Source organism: Palaemon carinicauda, chromosome 5 (assembly GCF_036898095.1).
Source record: "Palaemon carinicauda isolate YSFRI2023 chromosome 5, ASM3689809v2, whole genome shotgun sequence".
Classification (NCBI taxonomy): Eukaryota; Metazoa; Arthropoda; class Malacostraca; order Decapoda; family Palaemonidae; genus Palaemon; species Palaemon carinicauda.
Window position 1 is genome coordinate 120,818,664 of NC_090729.1, and position 25,137 is coordinate 120,843,800.

General features: G+C 37.2%; 1 protein-coding gene across 1 annotated transcript; it reads right to left on the minus strand.

Annotated features, from left to right (window-relative positions):
• Positions 1–5,766: 5,766 nt before the first annotated feature.
• On the minus strand, positions 5,767–20,769 carry ERp60 (disulfide-isomerase A3). Its single transcript, XM_068373995.1, has 10 exons — positions 20,566–20,769; positions 12,089–12,176; positions 11,828–11,948; positions 11,391–11,525; positions 9,384–9,591; positions 8,373–8,505; positions 8,071–8,234; positions 7,738–7,966; positions 7,228–7,356; positions 5,767–6,277 (listed from the first exon to the last, which is right to left on the minus strand). Exons 1-10 carry the CDS (start codon positions 20,700–20,702, stop codon positions 6,173–6,175), a joined length of 1,449 nt encoding a protein of 482 aa, XP_068230096.1. The 5' UTR covers positions 20,703–20,769; the 3' UTR covers positions 5,767–6,172.
• Positions 20,770–25,137: the final 4,368 nt, after the last annotated feature.

A 25,137-nucleotide genomic window follows, 5' to 3' on the forward strand; every position in this document is an offset into this window, starting at 1 on the left:
AGACTGGATACATTTTACTTTCAAATTTTTATTATGAGGAACCCATGCTAACTTCCTGTCAAATATTAACCCTCAGAGTATTTATTTTTTGCAAGAAATTCTTTCCCCATGTATAAGTCAGGGTCATGATGAAAACACCTTAGGCTCTGTCCATACGATGAACTTTGCTTGAGGCGACGTCACAAGCACAGAAGCAAGCAAAGTTTTGTAGAGGTTTTTCGTATGATTACCGAAGTAACGAGAGCTGTGCTCACTGGGAGATGTCATTTCCTGACGTACTAAGTTACATTTTTCACCAATGCCAATGATATACTATTTGTATACTGTACGTTAAAATTAAAAAATTTCCAAGTTTGCTTGGTCCTGTGAGTCAACTTTAACTTTATAGCTCTTCCGTTACCTCCATTTATGCTACTACGGGGCGAGTTTTTTAGCAATATCGAAATCTAGGACTGAATCATCACTAGTGTGTGTGATAGAGGGAAGAACAAGTTCATGACAAGTAGGTAGCTTCCATTTCGAAAACTTTCCATCCACCAGTTCATTTCTCCAAGTCCGTATTGTTTTGCTAAACCTATTAACAAGCATATTAGCTTTAGCATCATCTCCTTTTCATTCCCCTACCCCTTCCAGAAACAGCTGGGTTGATGACGAAAGGGTGGAATGTTGTTTGAACCTTTCCAGATGAACAAGAGACTTGAGGTGCAAATCTGGACCTATGGGTTGCCAGACTTCTTCAATGGAAGGAGACCTGGCTTGCCTTCTTTCAGTTATCCATCATAACGTCTGCTTCCCACAGCAGAAACAGGACTGCCGCCTCCAATACTTATACATTCTGCAAGGAGCGTCTTCTAGTCTCACCTGTTAAGTGCAGCGAAAGGTTGTGATATTCCTTCTCATCAGGATTAAGTTGGACTAGTTAGCCAGTTGCTGCGCCAAAAAGTCTTTGTCTTCAGTGCTTGACAGGATCAAGTCCATGTATTTACTCAACTTTTGTCAAGTACAGTACACTGCTTTAACTGACCAATGCTGGCAACGGAAGCGTCTTCCATGGCAACAGGCACACGTATCGAGAACTACCTGCCCCTGAACTAGTATCTCTCAGGGTTGTCCCTGCAGTCAGCCTAAAATCTGCTGGTTAGATTGCTTGAGAAGGCTGTGCATTGAGGGTGGGAGACAGGATCTTATTCAACTAACAAGTGCGTAGAGTATTCCATTCACCAGAAATCTTTGAATTGACCCTATCTAAAACTATACGATTAAGTTCCAACGACCGTAGCACCGAAAGGGTTGCATCGATCTCAAAGGAGAACCGAAGTGGCGATCAATTGATGTCATTTCACCTCTGTTGAACAATACTGTTGTCTTCCAGAGGTCATCAAACACAAGAATGAGAGTCGATACCTTCTGCTGATCCAGAATCCGGTGTTGGGTCGACAATGTCCAAGATCTCCTCCTCACTCTATGTGGTATCAGCACCTACCTCAGAAAAATCTTTCCTCGGCATTTTCATGTACCAGATCGAGAATGGAACCGCAGCAAAAAGTGGAAGACAGCTTTAAGATTAGACTCCTCAGAGCCCGAGATGCTCGTACTATGTGGTATCTCAATGATTGAATGGGAAAATGGGGAAGGTTAAACGTTGTTAACAGGTCTCAGTGAGTGGTTGAATCTCTAGAAGTAAATAGGTTTCATAGCTAAGGAAGATCTCAATATGTCGCATAGATCGTTAAGGAGAATCAAGTCATGATACCTTGAAGAGTAAGCAAGAGGAGTTTGATAGTGATGTTTGATCATGCAGTAACTGTGTGCTTGAACACCAATCACATGGTGGCAGTGTGAGTGGAGAACAGGACCATGGATACCGGGTGCGTACTCGTGAAGTGTGTAATGAGAGCCATCTGTGATTGTGGCAAAACTGTCTGCTTTTATCATCACCGTTTACACAAGGGAGGAGCTAGTCTGTCATCCCGTTCACCAGAATCGTTCTGATAGGCTATCATTATCTTATCTCTTATGAACTATAGTTAGGAGGCAGGTACTGAGGGCATCTTTCCTCATCTCGATCCAGGGTAAAAGAATTCGGTCCGTACAAGATAGTATTGGTAGGAGGCACATGAACACCTGTACCACATAGTACTGCTCAGGGCTGGGTATGTTCCTGCTTCTGGTACATACCACCCTCAGGCAGTCATTTTTAGACTACTGTACTGTGTTCTTTATCGTCCAAAGGAGAGAAGCAGCATGCCAATATTTCTTTCCACAATGAGATAATTTTTGATACGTGCTCCCCTGGTACAAGATTGAGATCGGGTACGAGCAGTTTGTACAGATACTGTACCACCACCTGATATGGTTTAGTTTTCTTCAAGCATCCCTTCCCCCTCTTAAGGGAGAGAGATCGGTTGTCCGGAATTGGTGAAAGGCGATGACCTTCATCACTACCAACAGTGTGTGTGCATATCCCCATACAAGGGTTTTGCAAGTAGACTTTTCTTCTCGCTTGGGAAACATTTATAAGACCTTGCATTGATAATAGGTGTGTGATGATCCATACAAAGTAGTAATTTCTCAACACAAAATTAATTGGTTCCGTAGTGGCTTTCGTACTGATTTTTTCACATTGCGAGTCGCCTTTTGCATGTAAATAGCCTAATATATTCTAGGCCCTACAAAAACACCACATTAGATGTTTATATGAAGGCTAAACTCCACTAAACTCAATGAAATACTATTATTTGGATCTTTCAAAAATAACCTAACCATTAGTAACCTGTATTAAAAATGTATAATTAGATCAAACAGTAAAAACACCGTGATAAAAATGTGGAACCTTACCTTTGGAGTAAGGCAACGTCCGAGAGCGTAGTGACAGGGAGGTAGAGGAGTATGACAAAAGGCAGAAAAACACAACTTTACAAAACATTAATAAATGGCAGACAACACACCACTTAATTTTAGGACACATAACAAATGGCAGAATATATTAACACAAATTTACGAATAAAATTATTTATCCTTTTTCTAATTTTGTACATATTTTACTTTGCGTTTAGTATTTTCCAAGTTTAATTACATATCTTCATCACTGCCACTTCATACTTTAATTACTTTGATCTTCCTCCAAGCCTACTAATAACAAAGGCCTTTTTTTAAAAACTATCCAAGGAAGCATGTTTTTTAATAGACTCTGGCAAACGTCATTACAGTATTCAAGCGCACGACCCGTGAGGGAATGAACAGCAACGGACTTGCTGCATATTCATATGGATACCGGCAGGTTGAACAGATAACTGTCATACAGCTATATTTTAACAGGAATGCTTGCATATCCTCAAGGTCTTTATTATCCCTCGCACACTATGATCTGACAATTGTTAAAACAGCCAGAATATGAACAGCAAAAAGGAACTCTGCAGTAGCTGAAAACAAAAAGGGGAACTGCCCTATCGGATGGGTGTGGCTTACCGGTCACCCTTAGGATAATTACAACCTCGTTATCTCAACAGCCACACCCAGCTTCACCGAAAGCTTATTCGTATTAAAGGATGCAGGTAAGTAACTGTTTAGTTGCAAATATCCATTTCAGTTATCAGTTTATTGATCAATGCTTAATTCTGTATTCAACCATCTAAAATTGGATTAAAGTTTTAGTTATTACAGCAGATTTATTCAGGTCTTCTATTGAAAATCCTACAGTAGTTGATGTAAGTTTTCGGAATCTACATGTATCAAAATTAAAGGTTAAAGTTTTGAACAACCATAGGTTAGGGATACCACGGCTAAGACACTGCTGGAGTTAGCATTAGCTAAATATACTGGCAAGCTCAAAGTTCTTCCCACATGGGTTGGTTAGGGAGCAAATTGGATCTTCACTTTCCCCAATTCAGAGCCAAGAATGATTTAAAGATTAACTTTATATAGACACTTTCATATTCCCACTTTGGAAAAGGACTATTAGTATGTCAAGTGAATGATTCTTTGTCTTACAAGAGCAGTAATTAGGACAAGATTGCAAAAACTTTGCCCAGTCAGTTCAGGATTCCAAACAGTCCTCTGTCCAAAAATCAAGGTGTCCTTCCTTATCAAAAGCTTTGTAACAGAGGCCCACAGGGCATTAAATCAAGTATGATGGAAGATGAAGGTTAGGCTTCATGATATTACGAAGTGCACCTACCTTCTAATTTACAGTATGTAGTCATTTTTCTTTGGGAAATGTCATCAGCACCTAATCAGTATTTGCTAAATGTTATCCAAGGACTCCTGGTTTGCTTAACTTAGCTATTGAGTAAAGCCCTGTCCACACGATCGAGCATGCCCGACGGGCAAACAGTGATACCAGGCCACAATAGTTAGTGAAAATGAGGTTTGATGACATCAGAAGCGGGAAAACTAAAGGCAGGGATCTGGCAACACTGTATGATGCCAGATCCCTGTCTGTGGTTTTCCCGCTTCTGACGTGATTAACTCTCATTCTTACTAACTATTGTGGTCTGGTATCGCTGTTTGCCCGTTGGGCATGCTCGATCGTGTGGACGGGTTTAGGCTTCAGGTGCTGGCATACCTGCTAGATGTGTTTTTTTGAAGTTTTGTAATTTCAAATGCTATTAGTAAAAAGATTAATTCTTCTATTTGGTATACACTGTTGGGTAATGTATAAATAAAAGATTAGGTGCCAAGGTTGGATTTGAACAATTTGGGGGCATCAAGTTAATTTTTAATTGAAGACTTTAGCAATTAACTAAAGGAGAGAGTAGTACTATAAGATTATTTTAGAACAATTGCTTATGTGCTGACTTCACTGGCCAACCATCAGTGTGAAAGTTGGCAAAGGCAAAGTTTAGAAATTCCTTAGGTTCATGAAAAAACTAAATTATAATAAAATAATTGTATCACCTGATTTTCATATACATGCCAACCCTCCTTGACATAGCCAGTCAGTGGGAGAGAAGATAAATTAGTTCCCTATCAAGACCAAGAAAGCAAGCATGGCGAACACACACCTATCTATTACTTTTAGCCACGAGATTGTCCAGTGCAGTATTAGCTAAAACTATAAGAGATGACCGCGGAGGTAGCAGCAGCAGGGGATTCAGCATTATGAAGCTTCATCTGTGGTGGATAATGTGGGAGGGTGGGCTGTGACATCCTAGCAGTACCTGCTGAACTTGGTCGAGTCCCTTGTTAGGCTGGGAGGAACGTAGAGAGTAGAGGTCCCCTTTTTGTTTTTGTTTCTTTGTTAATGTCGGCTAACCCCCAAAATTGGGGGAAGTGCCTTGGTATATGTATGTATAAAAATGAACAGACAAATTCAGCTTTTGGGCTATGTCCATGTAAGCCAAGCTTCTGGAGAAGCATCATGAACTATTATAGAAATCAATTTTACAAATAGAATGTGGTAGGTGAATTAATAAGTGGTTTTGAGGGGCTTTCTTAAATTTCCATCTTTTCAGAATTATAAATTTCGTACACTATTCAATTTTTCTTTTTTTTCTTCATGTAATGCAAGGTAGTTTAAAAAAATCTTGCAATTACAAATTTTCTAAAATTCTTACTAGGACGTTTATTTTTTTTTTTGTCATTAAACTCCAACAAATTGGACTGGTTAAAACCTTTAAGCATGTTTTATACATAAAATTTCAAATTCATATTAGACATCTTGATGCTCATGACAGATTTCAATTTGCTTCTGATAGACAATTTGGTCCCAAAATCATGAAATGACATAAGTGACTAATTTGACCACATACAGGCTATCAAAATCAATTTTAAATATATTACAAAATTTATTAACTCCACTTGATACACAATTAATGAGACTTGTGCACTTGTGCTCAGGACAAGAGCAAGGAATGATAGCAAATGAATGAAAATCTTCCTCTCGACTAACACGCTATAAAGAAAATCAAAACTCTCACACAATCTTGCACACTATAAAACCTCGAGGCACCAATCTTGCTATGCGTTGTTGAACGGTACAATCTCCCCATTCCAATACTGATGATTAATACAAAAATGGGCTATGAAATTTTCCTTAATAAATAAACAGATTAACATTTTGTCCACAAATATTTTTTTCTTACTATAATGTACGGATGATTGCACTCAACACTGGTATCTCTCATACCACCAAGAAGTATAAAACTTGGCAACTGTACCCTACATCTTGCATTTAAAGTTCGGACTTCTTGGCTTTACCCTTGCGATCAAATCCTTTAAGCTCCTCCGTAGCTTCCTTTGCAATATATTTGATGAAATCGTCAAGCTCTCGACCACCCTGCAAAAGATCAAATCATCATGTTCCTCTTATAAGATCATAACCAAAAAGAAAACGGCAAGGGTTAAAAAATCACTCTAGTCCTCTCAAACCCAAAATCTAAAATGGACAGCACTGATGCTCAGTGTTGTAAGACAAAAATTCTCTTCTAAATCTTAATGCAAGTTTTACATTTATTTACAAGCTTATATTGTACCTATTCTAGTTTGGAGCTATTCACAGTTCTGAAGTTCAAAATATCAAGTAAAATCTTGTTTAACAGCATTTGTTCAAAGTGCTCTTTAGTAATTTACCCCTTTGACTATCAAAAGAAATTAAATTCAATGAATTTATATGAAAATTAAATTAAATTCAATGAATTTATATGAAAATCAAGTTAATTTCTTTTATATATACATTCAACAAATACTGTATTTATACCCCACTTCCTGGACAAAAATCACAGTGGCCTCTGGTCCTGCGTGCCATAACTGAAGAGTAACAACCCACATTTCAGCACGTCAGTCTACCTCTACATTGTACGTGAAGTACTATATATGCAATTTGCCCTAGAGCAGTTTGTTTTAAGTAAAACTGTTTCATAAATGTAATACTGTTCTGTTTACTTTAATTCAGCTACACATTTACCTAGACTCTGCTTGGGACAAGTATTTTCCCCGCTTTTAATTTTAATCTCGCTGCCCTTTCAATGCATGAAAGCAGTCAACACTGATGATCAAGAGTCAAGTGTCAAATCTCATTGACAACCCTCAATACATTCTTAAAGAAATAATCTTTCCAAAAAAAAATTTGGCATCATCCTTTTCTATTTTATGTCTAACTTGAAAGAGATGAAATCTTCTATCACTTACAGTAATTGCATATCTCTACTAAATACTTTAATTGAACTTCTATTTGCTTTCCTATTTATATATAATTACTTAAAACTTTTACCATAATTTTTTACTTACATTGTAATTGACAGGTGATCCACCTTTAGGTTTCCAGAAAATAGTTGGGAAACCTTGTACGTTGAATGAACTGGGGACGTCGTTGGCAGTGGCGTCCATTTTAACAATATCTACACTTTCACCTGCCATCTGAAAAAGTAATTGCAGGTAAAAACATGTGACCACAAAGCTTATAACCCCTTGCAATATTTTTTTCTTAAAAGTTTGCAGCTTCATAATTATCAATTCATGTTGAGTGGTAAAGTTTTTGTAGCAAGACAGTCTGGTAGGAAGAAAACAGAACATTAATCAGCAAAACTAGAAGAAACAGCATAAGAAGCCTGGTACAACTAAAGTGGGGCGATTCTAGCAGGATTATGTATGTGGACTTTAAACTAATTCTTCAAATATAGTTTCAATTTAAACTGATGCTAACCAAACATAAGGAACAAATTTATTAGTAAAACATGAACCCTAAGTGGTAAAACCTGCAAAAAATAAAGACTGGAAATCTAAGTCATAAAACTGTACCTTTTCTCCCAACTCATCATAAGTAGGGGCCAATTTTTTGCAATGTCCACACCAAGGTGCATAGAATTCAATCAATACATCTTTGTCGCTGTTGGTGACTAGTTCATCGAAGTTTTTACCGACTGCTATTTTCACTGGACCGGTCTGATCTGGAATTTCTTCAGATTTGAGGTATGGCTCTAGTTCTCCAGCTTTCAATTTACCAAGGAATGCTTCAAAGGTTTCCATCCTGTAAAAGAACTTCCATTATGTAAAGCTAGCAATCTTCAACCAAAAAACACATTACAAAGCCATATAAATTACTTTCAGTAAAAATACCCATGGAATACTTACGAAAATTCTTCCGCCATCACAAACTTTTGTGATTTTGCATTACGTGCACAGATGACGGGTTTGTCCCCAGCAACAAAGTCCAACCCATATTCGTTAAGTTCGTGCTGGAAGTCATCCTTGTTTGCTACAGCAAATGTGAAATCATCAGCAAACTTCAAGGCCACCTACACGTAAAAAGAAATTTGATTAAGATTACTGCTAAAATACCTTAAAACATTTACTTTGGTATGAAAATTAAAAATATTAATGAGTATAAAATATGTAGTGTTTAATATACTTATGTAAGCATTAAAACTAATTACCTTTAGCACACGATTACGCCAGTAATTTGTACCCTTAATGTTCTTTACGTAATCCACGTTATAGTAAGCAACAACAAGTGGCTGGCGGAAGTCCTGAGCTGTGTCTGGAGTACGATGGCCTGCCAATCCATGGCTGAAAAATTTAAAAGATACAATTTACATCCTTTTGTTAATCTACCCAATACTTGTAAATACAGTATACATAACAAAAATACAATAACTACAGCATAGTTCTCAATGAAAACATTTGTAAAACACCTCACTGCCCACAACAGCAGCACAAATACTTGCTAGCATTCAACCCACCCCTTCCCACTACAGATTCTTATTTACGAATAACCAAGCGAGTCTCAGGCTTTACAAAATGAAAATTTTTCAAGTCAAGTCTATATAAATGGCTTTTAAAAATTTACACACATTCAATACTCCGCCTATCTACCGAGTGGAATTGGTAAATTTAAAGTTTAAATAGAAAGTTGAAAAAAATCTCCCATAACTCATCCATTAGAAAACTATTTCATCATTTGTTTATGACCAAAGCCATGGCTTTGTCATTGAAAAATACTCAACAGGCTACGGACTACTAGTTTCGTTAAAAGATTCACCGATACAATACAACCCAATTACCGTACTTAGGATAGGACATGAGTCACGAGGCCTGGCAATTGGGGCAGGGATGGACATTCAGCACCCATGCACGAAAGGGGGAAAACCCCATCCTTACAGCACAAGGTACAAGTTAAAGAAAACAGAAGCCAGTATGGAGGGGGGTAGAACTGAAGCAAGAAATGTGAGACAGTTCAGTAGCATGGAAGCAAGAATGGAAGTATTGTATTTGTAGTAGAATGCTAACAAGAGATAAGCTAGGGATTTCAAGAAGATTGCAACACAGAACATTGCAAGACCCTTGAGTAATGCCACACTTAAGGCCCTAAAAACTCCCTAAACAGCTAAGTTACTCAGAAGTATGCAGAAATAGGGTTCAACCATATTTCAGAAAAGATTACTTACAAGTTCTTTTTAATGAAAGATTCGATTTCTACTTTGTCTTCTGATCCTTCATAAGTCACACTATCAGGCTCAAATTTGTTGCCGAGATGCTTTGGCCTGAACAACACAACAACGTCTTGTTTCCCATAATGCTCGTTGACAGCAGCTGTTAGCGAGTGAGCAAATCTAACACTTTCCCTCAGTTTGTCGGCTGTTTTCATGAAGGCATCTGAAATTGAGAAAAAAATTAGTTACTATATCGAAGTGCAATGGTAATAGTTTTTGATAGCTATCATTAAAAACACTTGAGTACCATCCACATAAATTCACCTAAAATACTTAAACTTTTGACCTAGAATATACCCAAAGAACTGGTTAAACTTTACTATTGGCAAAACTCAGTCCAATATTTAACTTAAATTTAAATTCTTGAAACTAGTAAACATCAAAATGTTACATTTTTTGTAACCTATTTTACAGTTACACAGAACCTGGTAATTTTTCTTATTCATTTCACTACTAACCCAATACAGTATTCATGTGCTTAATGTTGTAAGAGCAATCTTGACAAAAAACCAAATGGGAAGTATTTTCCAAGATTTAACTAGACCATCTAGCCGCTTATTTATCTAATCAGAGTGAACCGTTAGCATTTGTTTGTAACCCTCCATTTACTTACAAATCAATTACATTAGATTGTTGGAAGGTTGGAGGGTACAAAGTATTTGGCCATATATAAATTAAGAAAAATTGTTTATTTAACTTAGCTGGATGGAGGGATGGTAGTAATCTACTTTGGATAGTTAAAATCCACATTAATAGCAACAGGGGCAAATTCCTTCTAGTATATTTCATTCTCTGGTGCCTTTAATTGCTGCCGCTTGAGAATAGGTACAAGGTTGCCTTGGTCCTATTACACGCAGCATAAGTAGTACCATAATTCAGACTTGTTGCAAGTACCCTAAAGGCACTTTCACACCAGTGGCACATCATGGTATGTAGCAAGGTAGTTGAAAAAATCATCAAATATACGAACCCCTGCAATAGTGGTGCACCACAACAAAGGTGCCCCATTACCACGTGCAACGTGTCACGCCATTTATATAATAAATGGTTCCATACATCTCTTCATGCATGTGTTTACCTGCTGTGCTACATGACATGCCACTCAAGACATGCTACTTTGATGTGAATGAGACCTTAGACTTTATGGAAGTATCTTCAGTATGGGTAACTATGCCTTAGCCTAGAACTTTGCCATACAACAAAGGCCATGTTCGTAAAACTAGAATAAAATTATTGCTAAGGTATGTGCACCTTTGTTCCCCACATCAGCAGTTAAATTCAAACGAAAATAATGACATGTCCAAACCAGGTTTCAAGGGAATATGTTCCCACAATGAATAAGGGACAATTGTACAGTATGAATCCAATAATTTGCATATTCAAATAAGCAAATATGTGATTGTTCCTACAGGACAGCACTTGAAAACAAAGGTTTAAATATCTAGCCAAGTCCAATAATGAACAAGACAGTCATAAATTATGGACACTAATAAAAGCCATGTCTGTACAGTAATCCAAATACTTTTACTGCTCTTGATAAGTTTTTACTATCCTATGACAAGAAAACTATTTCCAGGCCGGTACAGCATCATTAGCTAAACGAGCATTTTCAGACTTAGTTTTTTTTTAAATTTGACCATAAAATAATTTCTAAACAGTCTTTATAAATTTTATGAAACATCTTTCACAGAATTTAAGGCTTTAATGAAGAAATAAGTGTCTTAGTAACTACAGTACACCTCTTCAGATTAAGATATTTTCAGTATGTACCTAACCAACAAGATATAAGCAATCCTGAATTAATACCTACGTCAATAGTTATGAGGCCAAGGACCATACCATGTACAGGCAAAAAACCTTATCCCAGAGCCATACATGTAAAACTAAAGGAGCAGTCAGATTTTCAAACCTTGCTACTTTTATGGCCATTTATTTACTGCCAGCAAAGTATACTGCCATTACCTTTAAGTTTTGATTCTCCTCCAAAGTAGACAACGCCTACTTCCGGGCTTGACAAGAAGGCTTCAGCAGTTTCCACAGAGGTCAACTCCTTGGATGCTGGACCAACTTGCGATCTCATGAACTTAACTATACCACCTGTGGAAACAAAGTTTATGGTTTAGAGACAATACTTTCAAATATTTACCATCAATGTTCATCTACATTAACAACAAATTTTAAATTATACAACCTGCTACAATGCCTCTCCTTGCTTGGAGAAAATGTCTTATCCCACTTGAAAAAGAACCATCTATATAACCTTAGATTTTAAAGTCAAAACTTAGAAAATAGATAAAACAGCAAAATTTGAGGCTATGCATCACAGTAACTAGATCTAGGGAAGTCTGAAAGTCAAAATAAAAAACATTCCCCACTTACAAAACTATACCAGAACTCACTTGCATCTCTGGGGCCATTGTAATCTGAAGAGAGGTCACCACCCTTGAAGATCTTAAGAGTAGGATATCCTGAAACTCCAAACCTTCCACAACTCTCTTTACCATCATCAGTACAGTCAACCTGTTAAAATATAGTGCATTAAACATTGGAAATTTACAATTATTTCCCAATTTACTTTACATACTTTTTAAATTGCTTGCTAAAAATTTCATTCTACAAATAATCAATAGTACATTAGTCAAAGTCTTGGCAATATTTACCTTTGCTAACATAACAGGTGGATCATTTGCCTTCAAGATTGGAGCAGCCTTTTCAAACTCTGGTTTTAATCTCTTGCAGTGTCCACACCTGGAAAGTTGCAAGTTTGTAATATATAAAAATTGCAAATTTAGTATTTCAAAAGGTGAATATAAACTAAGATTGTAATGAACACTCCCATAGCATTGATAAAATAAGAGTAAAAATTATTAATGACCCAGTGTCAGTGGCACCTACAGTATTCCACCCTTTTTGTACGAAATTTTTTTTTAACATCTTCACCTGAAGACAAAATACCTTATGAATGGTAGAAGCCAAGAACATTACAAGGAGATAATTCTTTGTGAAGACCACAAATTCATCATTTGACTTCTAAAACTATATGCTTCCTAACTAGCTCCCTGTCAATAACGCACACTACAATAATTAGGCGTGTTCTGCAGTTTACCCAGTTAACACCAGGAAAACACCTGATGAACAATTAATTGATACCCGTCATCTAAATGTTTACCCAAACAACTTTATGGGAAATATACAGTATGCTGCTCTTACTTGAACAGTGCTGCTTCACAAAAAGCCTAAATTGGAGCCAATTGTGACCATTAATAAGGCATATACAATTCTGACAGTCATATCACACCTATGTTTGTGAAGAGGCTCATGAACCGAACTCTTAAAATGCAGTAAAAAAATCTCTAACCCCTTAGATATATCGTCAAATTGCAAGAGTCATCCTGGCACTATATAGACACCATGAACCTGTATATTACAGAATCATTGCTAAAAACCACTTGGAAGAGGTATAAATGTTGAGCCCTTTCCCATCCCATGACATTCATCAGCTGCTAAGTTATAGATCTTATAATTATTCTCCTAATCTTATTATTTACCCTCTAAAGAGCTCATTATGAGCTTAAGGTATATTACAGTAAATAAAATGAAAAAAAAAGTCCAGAAAAGCAGTACAAACCAATTTCCTAGATACTGTACTCTAGTACACTGTCTTACATCACATCCAAGGGGCTGACAGAGCATATCTAGGAACTACTTAATTTATTGGCAGTCTTTACACTTCTGTACGTTGGATTCCTTGTATAAATCAACGCTAGCATGAATCCCCTTTTGTCCAACATTTTTTATTCCATATGTATAATGCACATGTCTTTAAGACTACTGCCTGGCAACCTTAATAATTTGAATATTCACAGCAACGCTCCAACGTTCAAAAGTCCGTAGCTATACTGAAGCCAAAAGACCCTGGGAGCCTGAACTTAATCCCTTTGAGAAGTCTACAGTATAACTATCAAGAGATTCATAACTACTTAAATTTAACTATTTCAAGATCATCAATGATCAACGTATTGTACTTCTATATATATAGAATACCCAGCAGACTTATTTCCAAAAAAGCTAAATGGTCCTACAAGTCCTCTTCACATCTGTGATGTCAGGTTTTCCCTCTTTCATCCCCTAAGTAAAGTGATTTTCGGTGCCCTTCAACTCTATTTATACGATGTAACTGAAGCCGAATGAAGTAAGAGCAGAATTAACAATTTTAATATTTCTATTTTTCATTGCTATGCAAACCAGTCATTTTCTTGGGTTAATTCTAGAGCAGCCTGTTATGACCTGTTGAATTATTGATGGTCTGGCAACTTGATATGGTTGTCTCTGACCAGGACTTAGGGTAGGGGGTGGTAGAGGCGAGTAATAAAATGATTCAGGTTAGTATAACTAGGAAAAATAAAAATTATATTAAAATTTGTACAAGCTCCTATGTATATACAAAGCCTCATCATTTAATTAGGAGGGAGAAGTCCCCTAAGTGAACATGGCATCTGTCTGGTGCTTAATTCCAAACAATCATGACTAGTCCTGATGAGCAAGGACATGGCATTGTAGCCTCCCATGACTCATTAATAGGCAAATATGCCACGGCCCGATAAAGGTTTTACTCTTAAAAGAACCATAGGTATATGACAAGGATTTGTTAAAAACAAAACATTATCCCTGGTGAGCTTGCCTATATAAGTGTGATCAGTGGAGATATTCCTAAGGGAGGGAGAACTGGAAGAGGAAAAGATCAGGCACAACTCTCAAACCAAAATACCTAGATGTAACTGATAACACGACACCAGGGCCTAATCTTTACATCATTTGTTTGGTGGCCACAACAGTACCTAGAGAAAATGTCTAGAGACCTCTGGGTGCAATCCTTTGAGTAGTGTGCAACAGAAGTACTGTAGTCTTTTCTAGACTCCCGCTTTAACCCAAGTTACAGTAGTTTTCGCGGAACGCCAGGGTTGCGGCATTATCATCATTATTACTTACTAAGCTAGCAGGATGCTATATACCCAAGGGCTGTAACAGGGAAAATAGACCACTGAGCAAAGGAAAAAGGGAAAATAAAATATTTTAAGAACAGTAACAAGATAAATATTTCCTTATAAACTAAAATCTTTACCAAAACAAGAAATAAAATAAAATAGTGTGACCAAATGTAGCCTCGAGCAAGAGAACCCGAGACAGTGGAAGACCATGGTGCAGAGGCTATGGCACTACCCAAGAAGAGAGAACAATGGTTTGATTTTAGTGTCGTCCTAGAAGAGCTGCTTACCATAGCTAAAGTCTCTCTTCTACCATTACCAGAAGGAAAGTAGCCACTGAACAATTACAGTGCAGTAGTTAACTCCATGGGTGAAGAATTGTTTGGTAATCTGTGTTGTGTGTATGGAGACAGGAGAATATGTAAAGAATAGGCCAGACTATTCAGTGCATGTGTAGGCAAAGGGAAAATGAACCGTAACCAGGGAGAATGATCCAATCTAGTACTGTCTGGCCAGTCAAAAAGGACCCCATAAATCTCTAGTGGTAGTATCTTGACATGTTCTTTGGGAGAGGGCTCAGACTTCTACCGGAGACATATGCGTTCATGATTGTCTCACATAACCTGAAACAAATGGTGTCCTTTGCGATTCTTAGACAAGTAAAGATTGACCACTCAAGAGGACACAGCTGTAGTAGCAAACTGGCATCATCAGTTAACTCCCTGAAGAAATGCAAGTGGTCTATCCGTAGCTGTAGTAACAAACTAATCATCAGTTACGTTCCTGAGGAAATATCAGAGGTCTATCCGTAGTCTTCAGAGGTCCACATGGAGCCATGTTCAGGGACCTTAGGATCTTGGTCACTCTCCAAGTAGGGGATTTGATTTCCTGTGATTGGCAAGATTGTTCAAAACTTCTAATCAAAGCAAATGACTCCCACAAGGAGGAGAGGTCAATTCCCTTAAGTCTAAAAACCGGGCTCAAGGCAGAGTGATGGCCTTCCACGGCAGAGACAGATTAGAGAGTAAAAATTCTGCAATCTGTAGAATAGTGGCCTTGAGTGATTCAGTGTCCCGTCTATGACACCAAATACAAAGGAGGAACCACTTTGCCTAGTAGACTGCTGCTGAAGACTGAGGTATTCTGTACTCAAAGTTACTGTACTTTGCAGTTGTCTCTAAGAACCTTTCTTTCGGAGGATAAGATGGATAATCTGAAACCATGAAGAGAGGCACTGAACTGCTATGTGGAACAGTCTTACATGTGGTTGTCATAGAAAGTTTGGCCAAACTGGTAGTACTTGGGTAACTTTTATGAGCAGATTAGAGGATCCAAATGCCACTACGTGTGGCAATTTTGGCATTACCCGTGTTACTCTAAGGTTCAATCATACCGAGAATGGGGGAAAAGATAAACGTCCATTCTGTACCAGAGGTGTTGGAAAGTGTCATCCGTCACTGCAGCTAGGTCCTGAACTGGAGAACAATATACTTCGTTTATTTTTCAGGCGAGTGGTAAACATCTATGATTATGGAACCCCACAACGTCAGTACTGTAGTTCCCTTGCTACTTGATTAAAAGACTATGCTAAACCAACTATAAACCCTAGCCTGCTCATTGTTTGCTACACTATTACATCCCTTTTCCCCGGGAGGAAACTGGCAGCTTACACTTACACCCAATGTTGCAGCCCTACCACCAATTAGCAAAGGAGGCGACAGCGAGCCTACTCGCTTGCTGACAGGCCACTACAGCCATGTTGTTGCACCGACACCATTGAGTGACCTTTGTGTTCGTGAAGAGGAGCAACGCTAGATAAACCACTTTCAATTCTAGGTATATTAATTTTTAATTACTTATTTTCCTCCATCCACGTCCCAGACACCTATTCTGTTGGCAGGTAGGCTCCCCATCCTAGAGAAATCCGAGAACAAGGAAATCCGAAGGAAGGACCTATGGTGGTAAACCGACTAGCAGGTTCTTGATCCGTAAAGCAAAATCTAAGTAACTTCTCGATGGACTATTGAGAAAACAAACCGAGGTTCAGTTAACTTGAGACCACTGTCCCTTTAGTGCTCACTGAATGGAACAAATCAGCACTCTTCCGAAAGGCACGTTTCTCCAGAGGGGTAGGCTAGATATTCGATAGGCTTCTGCCAAAGATGGACTTGGAGGAAATCCTTCTAAGAATGGTGCTGCAACCTGTTTGAATTGCAGGATCCTGTCTGGATGGAAACATACTGGCTTGGACCAAGTCTTATATCAAAGCCATGATACCATAGACAGCACTGGACATGGAAATTCAACTTCTCCAAATTTAGCCAGAGATTGCAGCAAAACTCCAGATTCAACTCAGTGGCAGATCAACCAGTCACCTACATAGCACAGAAGTCTAATTCCCGTGGCCGAGAACCAGGACTGGCAATAACAGCCAGTCATCTACATAGCACAGAAGTCTAATTCCCGAGGCATGCAACCATGGGGAGACCTTTTGAGGTGAAAAGCAGGTAATGTACTTACTTGTCCTCGGATGGACTGGGATCTGATAGTAAGCATTCCGTAGGTCGCTGGAAGACAGGAAATAGTTCTGTTGAAAGGCCTGGATGACTGGGGCATCTTGGTCTCCTCCCTATAAGTCACCGCCTGTTGGAGGAGTTTAGAGATGGCTCATCTTCCTCCATTTCTCAACCATCGCCTCGACATCCTGTTGTGGGAACAACTGTTGCAGCCAGCATACTAATTCTGGAACAGATGTTGCACCCAGCATATTAGTTCTGAGGTGCAAGGGCAGCTTTCTATCCCTTAACAATTGGGAAAGCAACTAGGGTCTTCAGATAAAATTTTCCTCCTCCATTTGGAGGGCTGGGGAAGGTTTTCTTCTACAAACCCATTTGGTCTCCACAGGACCGAGATTTCCTAATATGAGCGGAGTGTTGATGGGCAAACTGCCCACTACTGGTTTTGGACGACAGAAGAACGATAGGTGGACGCTACCATTTCCTCTAAAGATTCCCTGGAATGCAGTTGGGCTCAAGTCAAACATAAAATGTTGATGAACTCAATTTAATTTTAACAATAGTGACTGAATAATTAACTTTCCCTTCATTCCTTACGTAATAATTGCCAAGACGCCAAGTATGCAACCACATCCAACAAATTTGTTGTTGTCGAGACTTAATAGTACCACTTTCAGCATATGCTTGGCTTCATACCAGTACCGACTGCAAGCATGCAAATTAGTATACGAAGGACAAGCATGACATAATGCAAGTTTGCCTAAGCCCTTAATCCTGTTAGGATGGGCCAAGTCTTGCCCTGTACACCTGAGTGGCTGTTTTCTATCCCTTCCACACCATCTAAAGACTGTAACCATACTTTATATTTTTGCTTAAGCCTACAAGAAAATTTTTAATTTTCGCAAGTCATGCTATTTTTAATGCTAAAAACAGTTATGAATTAGAGATCTGAGATTATGCTAAGGCTTATAAGGGCAGCCCAAGAATCAAGTAAGATCCTTGACCCTTAATGTTAGGTCACTTAAGTGTAGTTAAGTTAGAAAGTATCACTGACATGGGTCTATATATGGGCCTATGATTTTTCTTTCGCACATTCTGAACTATTCCTCAATTAGACAATCACCTTAAGCAATAACAAACTAAAGGACTATGAAATCCAAACTAACTTCGCTTACCTTATGACCGAATCCCAAACATATTTTGCTTCATAGCCAGCTTTATTCCCAACTAAGAAACAATCTTGTTCCATAAATCAAAACTAGCTACATATTGTATCTCTAACAAAGATAAAAATTTTCCCCATAAAGAAAGGACTTAACAAGCAACAAGTCAGTAACTGTCCCAACTAACTACATACTGCTCTCAATACTTGTTGCAAATAGCAATTGTAAAGTTACACTAGCAGTTTTCTATAATTCAACCAATAGAATCAGAGCCTTTGCAGTGAGTTGGGACAAACTTTGTAAAATTTCAAGATTTATAAACCTTTTTAAAAAGGGAAACAAACAAGAACACCAACTAACGTAAGGTTCCCTACCTAACCCAACTTAGTGCTATATCCTTACCTAACGGGGTCAGGTTATGACTAACGCTGCAACCTCTCCTTGTACAGGCATATCCTTAGCTTACCCTACGACAGTCTCAGCATTGTGTTTGCCTCTCAACCAGTTTCACTCATAGCAAGGTAACACTAGATCATTGAATTTCATAAATCCTAAAACTATCTTCATATCTTATTTCAATCAAATATAATTTTTCCAATAAAAGAATCTCAATTTGACAAGTGCTGTACTGTAATAAAGTTCACGTCTGTCCCAACATACTTTTCATTAAAAGATGGTTTGAGGGTGTATGTATGATAGCGGCCACCTGTATGTACGATGACAACTACCATAACTGTTCAGAATATAAATACCCTGGATAAGCACTTACCAAAGACAAACAATTATTTTTAATACCAACAAAACTGCCTTTCAATTTATGTCAGACAAGCTCTTGTACAGTACTGCAGTGCCTAAAATTCTCTAAATGGCATTTTGATCAATTCAACAGCACTTTGGCAGCAGAATACTAAACTAATAGGAGGGAGCGGTAATTTGAAACTAACCAATCGTACCCCATTTGACCCGAGAAGTTGCCGGAGGGCTTAATTTTATCCAAGCCGAATCCCATATTTCCAAAATTCAAATAGGGCAATGGGAGCATTAAGCGTGGGTCGGAGATGCTTATTCTTAAACCATGAGTCGCAAAGATAGCAACATATCACTGCAAAGATATTTGTGAATCGTCTTCCAATTTGATTAATCCAAATTCTAAAGATTCTGACCTTTAGAGTAATGAATTGACTCCTTATTTTTATAAAATGAATCTCACGGGGCATTTTTTCAGGCAATTGTCCAGCGTCGCATATTCTAACAGCATTTTAAATATGAGGGGAAGTAACCTAACAATGACTGAGTAATTGTGGCGTTGCAAAGTCTATTAATCTTTCCTGAAGCTGACCCTGAAATATGACTTGCCCTGCAATGAATGAAACTGATTACGAATCAAACAGGATAAGCTAAGAATACAGCAGTGTAAGGGGGTAGCATGGGGGCATTAGCCCCCATTTTGTTAAGTGGGTAAGAACACTGCTTGTAGGTTAGGTTGTGTGGTGTTCTAGTGTAGAAGTTTTGCAGAAAAGGTGACATTGTGTAGTATAGCGGCCACGTCTTACATACGACTTGAAAAAGGTGAAGAAATTCACAATTTCTATGCACACAGGAGGAAATTGCCGCTGATAAACAAAAGCTCCAAGGTTTGTATTAAAGCTACACAATTTAGGCCTTTCGCCAAGCGTCCCATAAAAATTTCGAGACAAGAACGATGACAAAACCACGTAGAAAACCATCTCATGTAGGTACAGGACGTGCATTCCAAAACTTTCAATTAGATCTTCTGGACAGTAATTTTGGTAATCATTGTTAATCTCACTTCAATCGGTATTGATTTTATTAAAATAAACACCTATACCAGAAGTAATTTTGTCCAACATTACAATGACAGTCTGATTAGGCCGCAATCCTAAATTACCGATTACCTTACCATCTACCACTAGATTTAAAAAGAACCAAACCCTGCAGATGAAATAATAGAAACCTATTTCACATTTAGTTTTATTATAGCTATAGTATATATTTACCATAAAGTTCTGGGCTTAGCTAGGGTAGCTCGGTATACTTGACTTAACAATTACATGTCAACGGCCACAATTTCACTTCTCGCATCACCAAATCAGACCACCTATGTTGTAACCCATTGCTTATAGTTTAATTGTAAGCTTGTATTACTCCTGTGCAAAACAGGCGTCTCAATAATAAAGGTCATCGAGGTAAAATACGAGATACGGATGCCCTGAATTAACCCTAAATTATGGAAGCAATCAAACCCACGGCTGGCCTGTTCTAGTAACAATAAAAAGTATAGCTAGACGAGTGATAGAATTACTTTATCCATTAAATTAATAAAACATACATATTTCTCAATTATACAGGAATACCCTGATAATCCACACCTTAAAATTACTCGTGCTAACTTCCACGGCACACATCCTTACGTCAATAGGATGCATGACGAGGATTACGACATGTAACTCACCATGGGGCGTAAAACATCACCAAAATCGTATCATAACTGGCCACTTTCCCGTCGAAGTCTGCGTCATTAAATTGTAGGACTTCATCTCCTAAAGACACGGCCAATATGGCAAAAAGAACAACAATCTTCGTTAACATTTTGGCTGGAAGTGTACTCCCGAGTCGACTTCTCCTGACTGTTTAAATGCCGGCAACTGGGACTTGTGTACATTGGTAAGGCGTTCGAAGTTGACGATTACTCTTTCGAAAAATAATTAATTACACTAAAATATCAACTTAATATTAATATATATCATATAAAACAATAAATAATTCAATATATTTATTTCTGACTTACTTTTATTCACTTTAATAAGCTAAATCAGCGGAAATAAATTGAAGGTTTTATAAAGTCCGCATATAATAACGCCATCTGTCTCTGTGTTGGCCAACAACCATTGGCCAAGGGCGGAATACTATGGCCAATGGCAACCTTACACTTAGGTTCGACAGCAAGTGGCGCGCCATTTAAACCGGAGTAAACAGCTGATATATTATGTACTGCTTGTAAGATTATTTTCTCTTTCACTTATATTGAGAGATTTATTCGTTAGGGCGATTGGAGATAATGTTCATTGCAATACACTTATCAAAATAACAATCAATTATCATGGCGGTATGATGAAAAGGACTAGAATAAGGTAATACGAAATGATAATGTAATTCATATAGAGATAGCTAATAATGTCAATTTTGATTAACAAGAATGAGCCCTATCTACTTTTTATTAAACAAAGGATGACAGTTCTCTCACTCAAACAGACGTGTGTATATATATATATATATATATATATATATATATATATATATATATATATATATATATATATATATATGTATATATATATATATATATATATATATATATATATATATATATATACATATATATATGTATATATAAATATATATATATATATATATATATATATATATATATATATATATAGGTATAAATTTTCTAATAATGACAAGAAAAGCAAGTTATAGGATTTAAGCATACCCTAACTGAAATTTTCAAGTCAGACTTACAATAATAATCAATAACTCAATAAATAGTGTTTTAATATGGAATCTAGGTAAAATATATTTTCATTTTAATAAAAAGAATGAATCAAAATAAGCCTTTAATAACGTCCAACAGTCTCAACAAATATCAAACGTATTCATCCCTTTGAAGATGTTTTATTTTACCGTTTTGGTAAGGCAATAATTCTTGATAATGTCGATATTGTAAATTAAAACAACTCGTGGTACGGGCTCCTGTTCTTTGGCAGATAATAAGAAATGATAATTTGTCGTTGTGAGTTATGTTCACAGATGTATCTACAGTAAATAACATCAATCATGGAAAAATTAAATCTTCCTATATTGACGTAAGACAAATTTGAGTTTTGGGAGTGTTGTCTACATGAAGTTCTTGACAGGGATATATTATTTTCGTTTTTTTTTTTTTTTTCACCAATGCATCGATCATATCTTTCGCCTGCTTCCTGTATGATTAAAAACAAGCATGTTAAGGTATTATACATATTCTTTCAGACAGCTAATTCTATGTTCACGATTAAATAAACGTAGAACTGGTAAGAAGAGTGACGATGAGTGCAAGGCTTAGAATTAGCACTGGTAATGATAGTTAAGAGCACAGGTGTTCCATTATTTTTCCCGATCGTTCTCATTTGATTGAACCTCCTTTTCCATTCCTGGCAAATGTATTTCACATAAATATGAAGGGATAAGACATATTTCGCATAACAAGCGGATTATTTCGTACGGATTTGCAAACATTCTCCGAAATATATGATGGTTTTGAGATTATGGAGACCAACTGGCGTAACAATTTTTGTTTTCCAAATTCTGAAAGCAGAAGTTGAAATAAACAGATGTGAATAAATAAAATATATTCAAAGAGAATGGGATAACATTACAATTTTGTTTTCAATCCTTGACTGAACACAATGGGTTAACCTGAGTAAGCTGCGCTATCTATTGTTCCTTTGTTTCTCATTTGAAGCTTTCCCGTTCTCCTGACAGTGCTGACACAACATTCAACTTCTTTTCACGTTTGCCACGATTTAGCGTGAGTTTATATCTCATGACTCAAACTTCTGGAACAATAATTGATTTCTCATGTGTCAAACTTCTGCGTGAAGAGAAAAAAATGCCTAACAATATAAATTTAGGGTCAATGAGATGTTTCGTTAAAATGATTTCATATGGTATATACTACGTTTGTGTTATATTGATTAGCATTGTTAAGGTAGCTGCTAAAAGCCTCTGAGGTCATCAAATACTATCTACTTACGTTGATAAAAATGCATGGCAATTATCATTGTCGTTGTTACTAATCTTAAAAGATCTGGGGCCTTGTGATATGACGCAGAGGGCCTATAGTAATCCAACAGTGTTGTAAGCAAGGGACTATTTCATATCACTATTCCCCCGTAGCATTTGAAACCTGCTAATATAAACCAGGATTAATATAGTACTCTGTTAATCCTAATATAAACAATGAGAAAATCGATTTATCTTTTAACATCAAAATAGTTCTACACCACCAGACCCGATTCTCGTTTTGTCTGATCGCAAGTTCTTAGTAGGTCATGCACGAACTATAATTACTGTGTTCGTGTTAACGTACCCTAGTTAAACCCCCCCCCCCTCGTTCTGCTATCCAATGTGGACAAGATGTAATCAATAGAGAATATAAGAAAATGGAACGTCAGTGACACGTCGAGTCAAAAATTACGCCATGGCGGGAAAACTTGCATGTCTTGCACCAGTCACTGAAGAAACGAGCCCACCAATGATGCAATTACAAGAATCCGAAACGTCATCAATATACGGACAATTTGGGGGTCATTTAAGCAAAGGGGAGTATTTCACAGGACTCTTAGCTTTAGTCAAGAAAACACAATCACTTTCTGACCAAGTTGTGGAACGATCTTCCTAATCGGGTGGTTGAATCGGTAGAACTTCAAAAGTTCAAACTTGCAGCAAATGTTTTTATGTTGAACAGGCTGACAAGCAATTTTATAGTTCATACATGAAATCTATGTGTTGATGTTGTTTTTTTAATTATTTTATTTTGATTGTTTATTATTTCTCATGTCGTTTATTTATTTTCTTATTTCTTTTCATCACTGGACTAATTTTCCCCGTTGGAGCCCTTGGGCTTATAGCATCTTTCATTTCCAACTAGGGCTGTAGCTTAGCTAAAATAATGATAATGATAATAATAATAATAATAATAATAATAATAATAATAATAATAATAATAATAATAATAATAATAATAATAATAAACATTCACCAAGCGTTTCTATTAAAAATTTCCGGGTAATGTCCCCAAAATTGATCTTGTGTTATCAGCTGGATCTAATTCAGTCACGTTTTTGTTATCAGATAAGGCTAATATCCACGTGTGAATGCCATAGATAAAATTTTGCTTGGTCGATTCTTCATCAATTCTTTGGAATGACAGATGGTGAAAAATATGATGTTGTTTGAAACGAGAAAAAAAAAAATGTGATTTACGTGCACAGAAAAAAATGTTTGTTTTGACGAACAAGCATAACTTTCTTCAATGGCTTAAAGATCTGAACTCTCTCTCTCTCTCTCTCTCTCTCTCTCTCTCTCTCTCTCTCTCTCTCTCTCTCTCTCTCTCTCTCTCTGTGCTGACGACAGGAACAAATTTGCAATAGCGTTAAGAAATGGTAAACATTTATAAAGCTGACCACCAAGAAATACCAGAGGTCGTTGATACACTGGTCTTTGAAACGGAAGATCTTTAGGTTATATTAGACTACTCCCTCTAAAAGGGGGTGGGAGAATACAAACCATTTGGAGATATATATCATCACCATCATCTCCTAGGTCTATTGACGCAAGGAGCCTCGATTAGATTTCGCCAGTCGTCTCTATCTTGAGCTTTTAATTCAATACTTCTATATTCCTCATCTCCGACTTCACGCTTCATACTCCTCAGCCATGTAGGCCTGGGTGTCCTTGTGGAACCCAGTTGAATGTTTAGGGAACCAATCTCTCTTGGGGAATGAGAGGAGCATGCCCAAACCATCTCCATCTACCCCTCACCATGATCGCATCCACATATGGCACTCGAGTAATCTCTTTATAGTTTCATTTCTAATCCTGTCCTGCCATTTAACTCCCAATATTCTTCTGAGGATTCGTTCTCAAACCTACTAAATCTGTTGGAGATTGTTTCATTGTTCTACCACGACTCATGTCCATAGAATAACACTGACCTCACTAAACTAATATATAGTCTGATCTTTATATGTAATTTCAAGCGATGTGATTTCCAAATTGTACTCAACCATTGTCTGATTTGCTTCTTTTTTTTCTTTAATTTTTAATCAAACTCCAATTCTAAAGACCCTGTATTAGAGATGGTAGTTCCTAAATACTTTAAAGATGCTACTTCATTAATCCTTTCTCCTTCCAATGACATTTCATCCTCCATTGCATATACAGTATATATATATATATATATATATATATATATATATAT

Excerpts from the sequence above, each read along its gene's own strand:
- ERp60 (XM_068373995.1), bottom strand. The coding sequence starts at position 20,702 with ATGTTAACGAAGATTGTTGTTCTTTTTGCCATATTGGCCGTGTCTTTA. Across the intron at positions 11,949-12,088 it reads CACCTGTTATGTTAGCAAAG|GTTGACTGTACTGATGATGG; the intron begins GTAAATATTGCC and ends ATATTTTAACAG. Across the intron at positions 8,506-9,383 it reads TCTTTCATTAAAAAGAACTT|CCATGGATTGGCAGGCCATC; the intron begins GTAAGTAATCTT and ends TAAATTTTTCAG.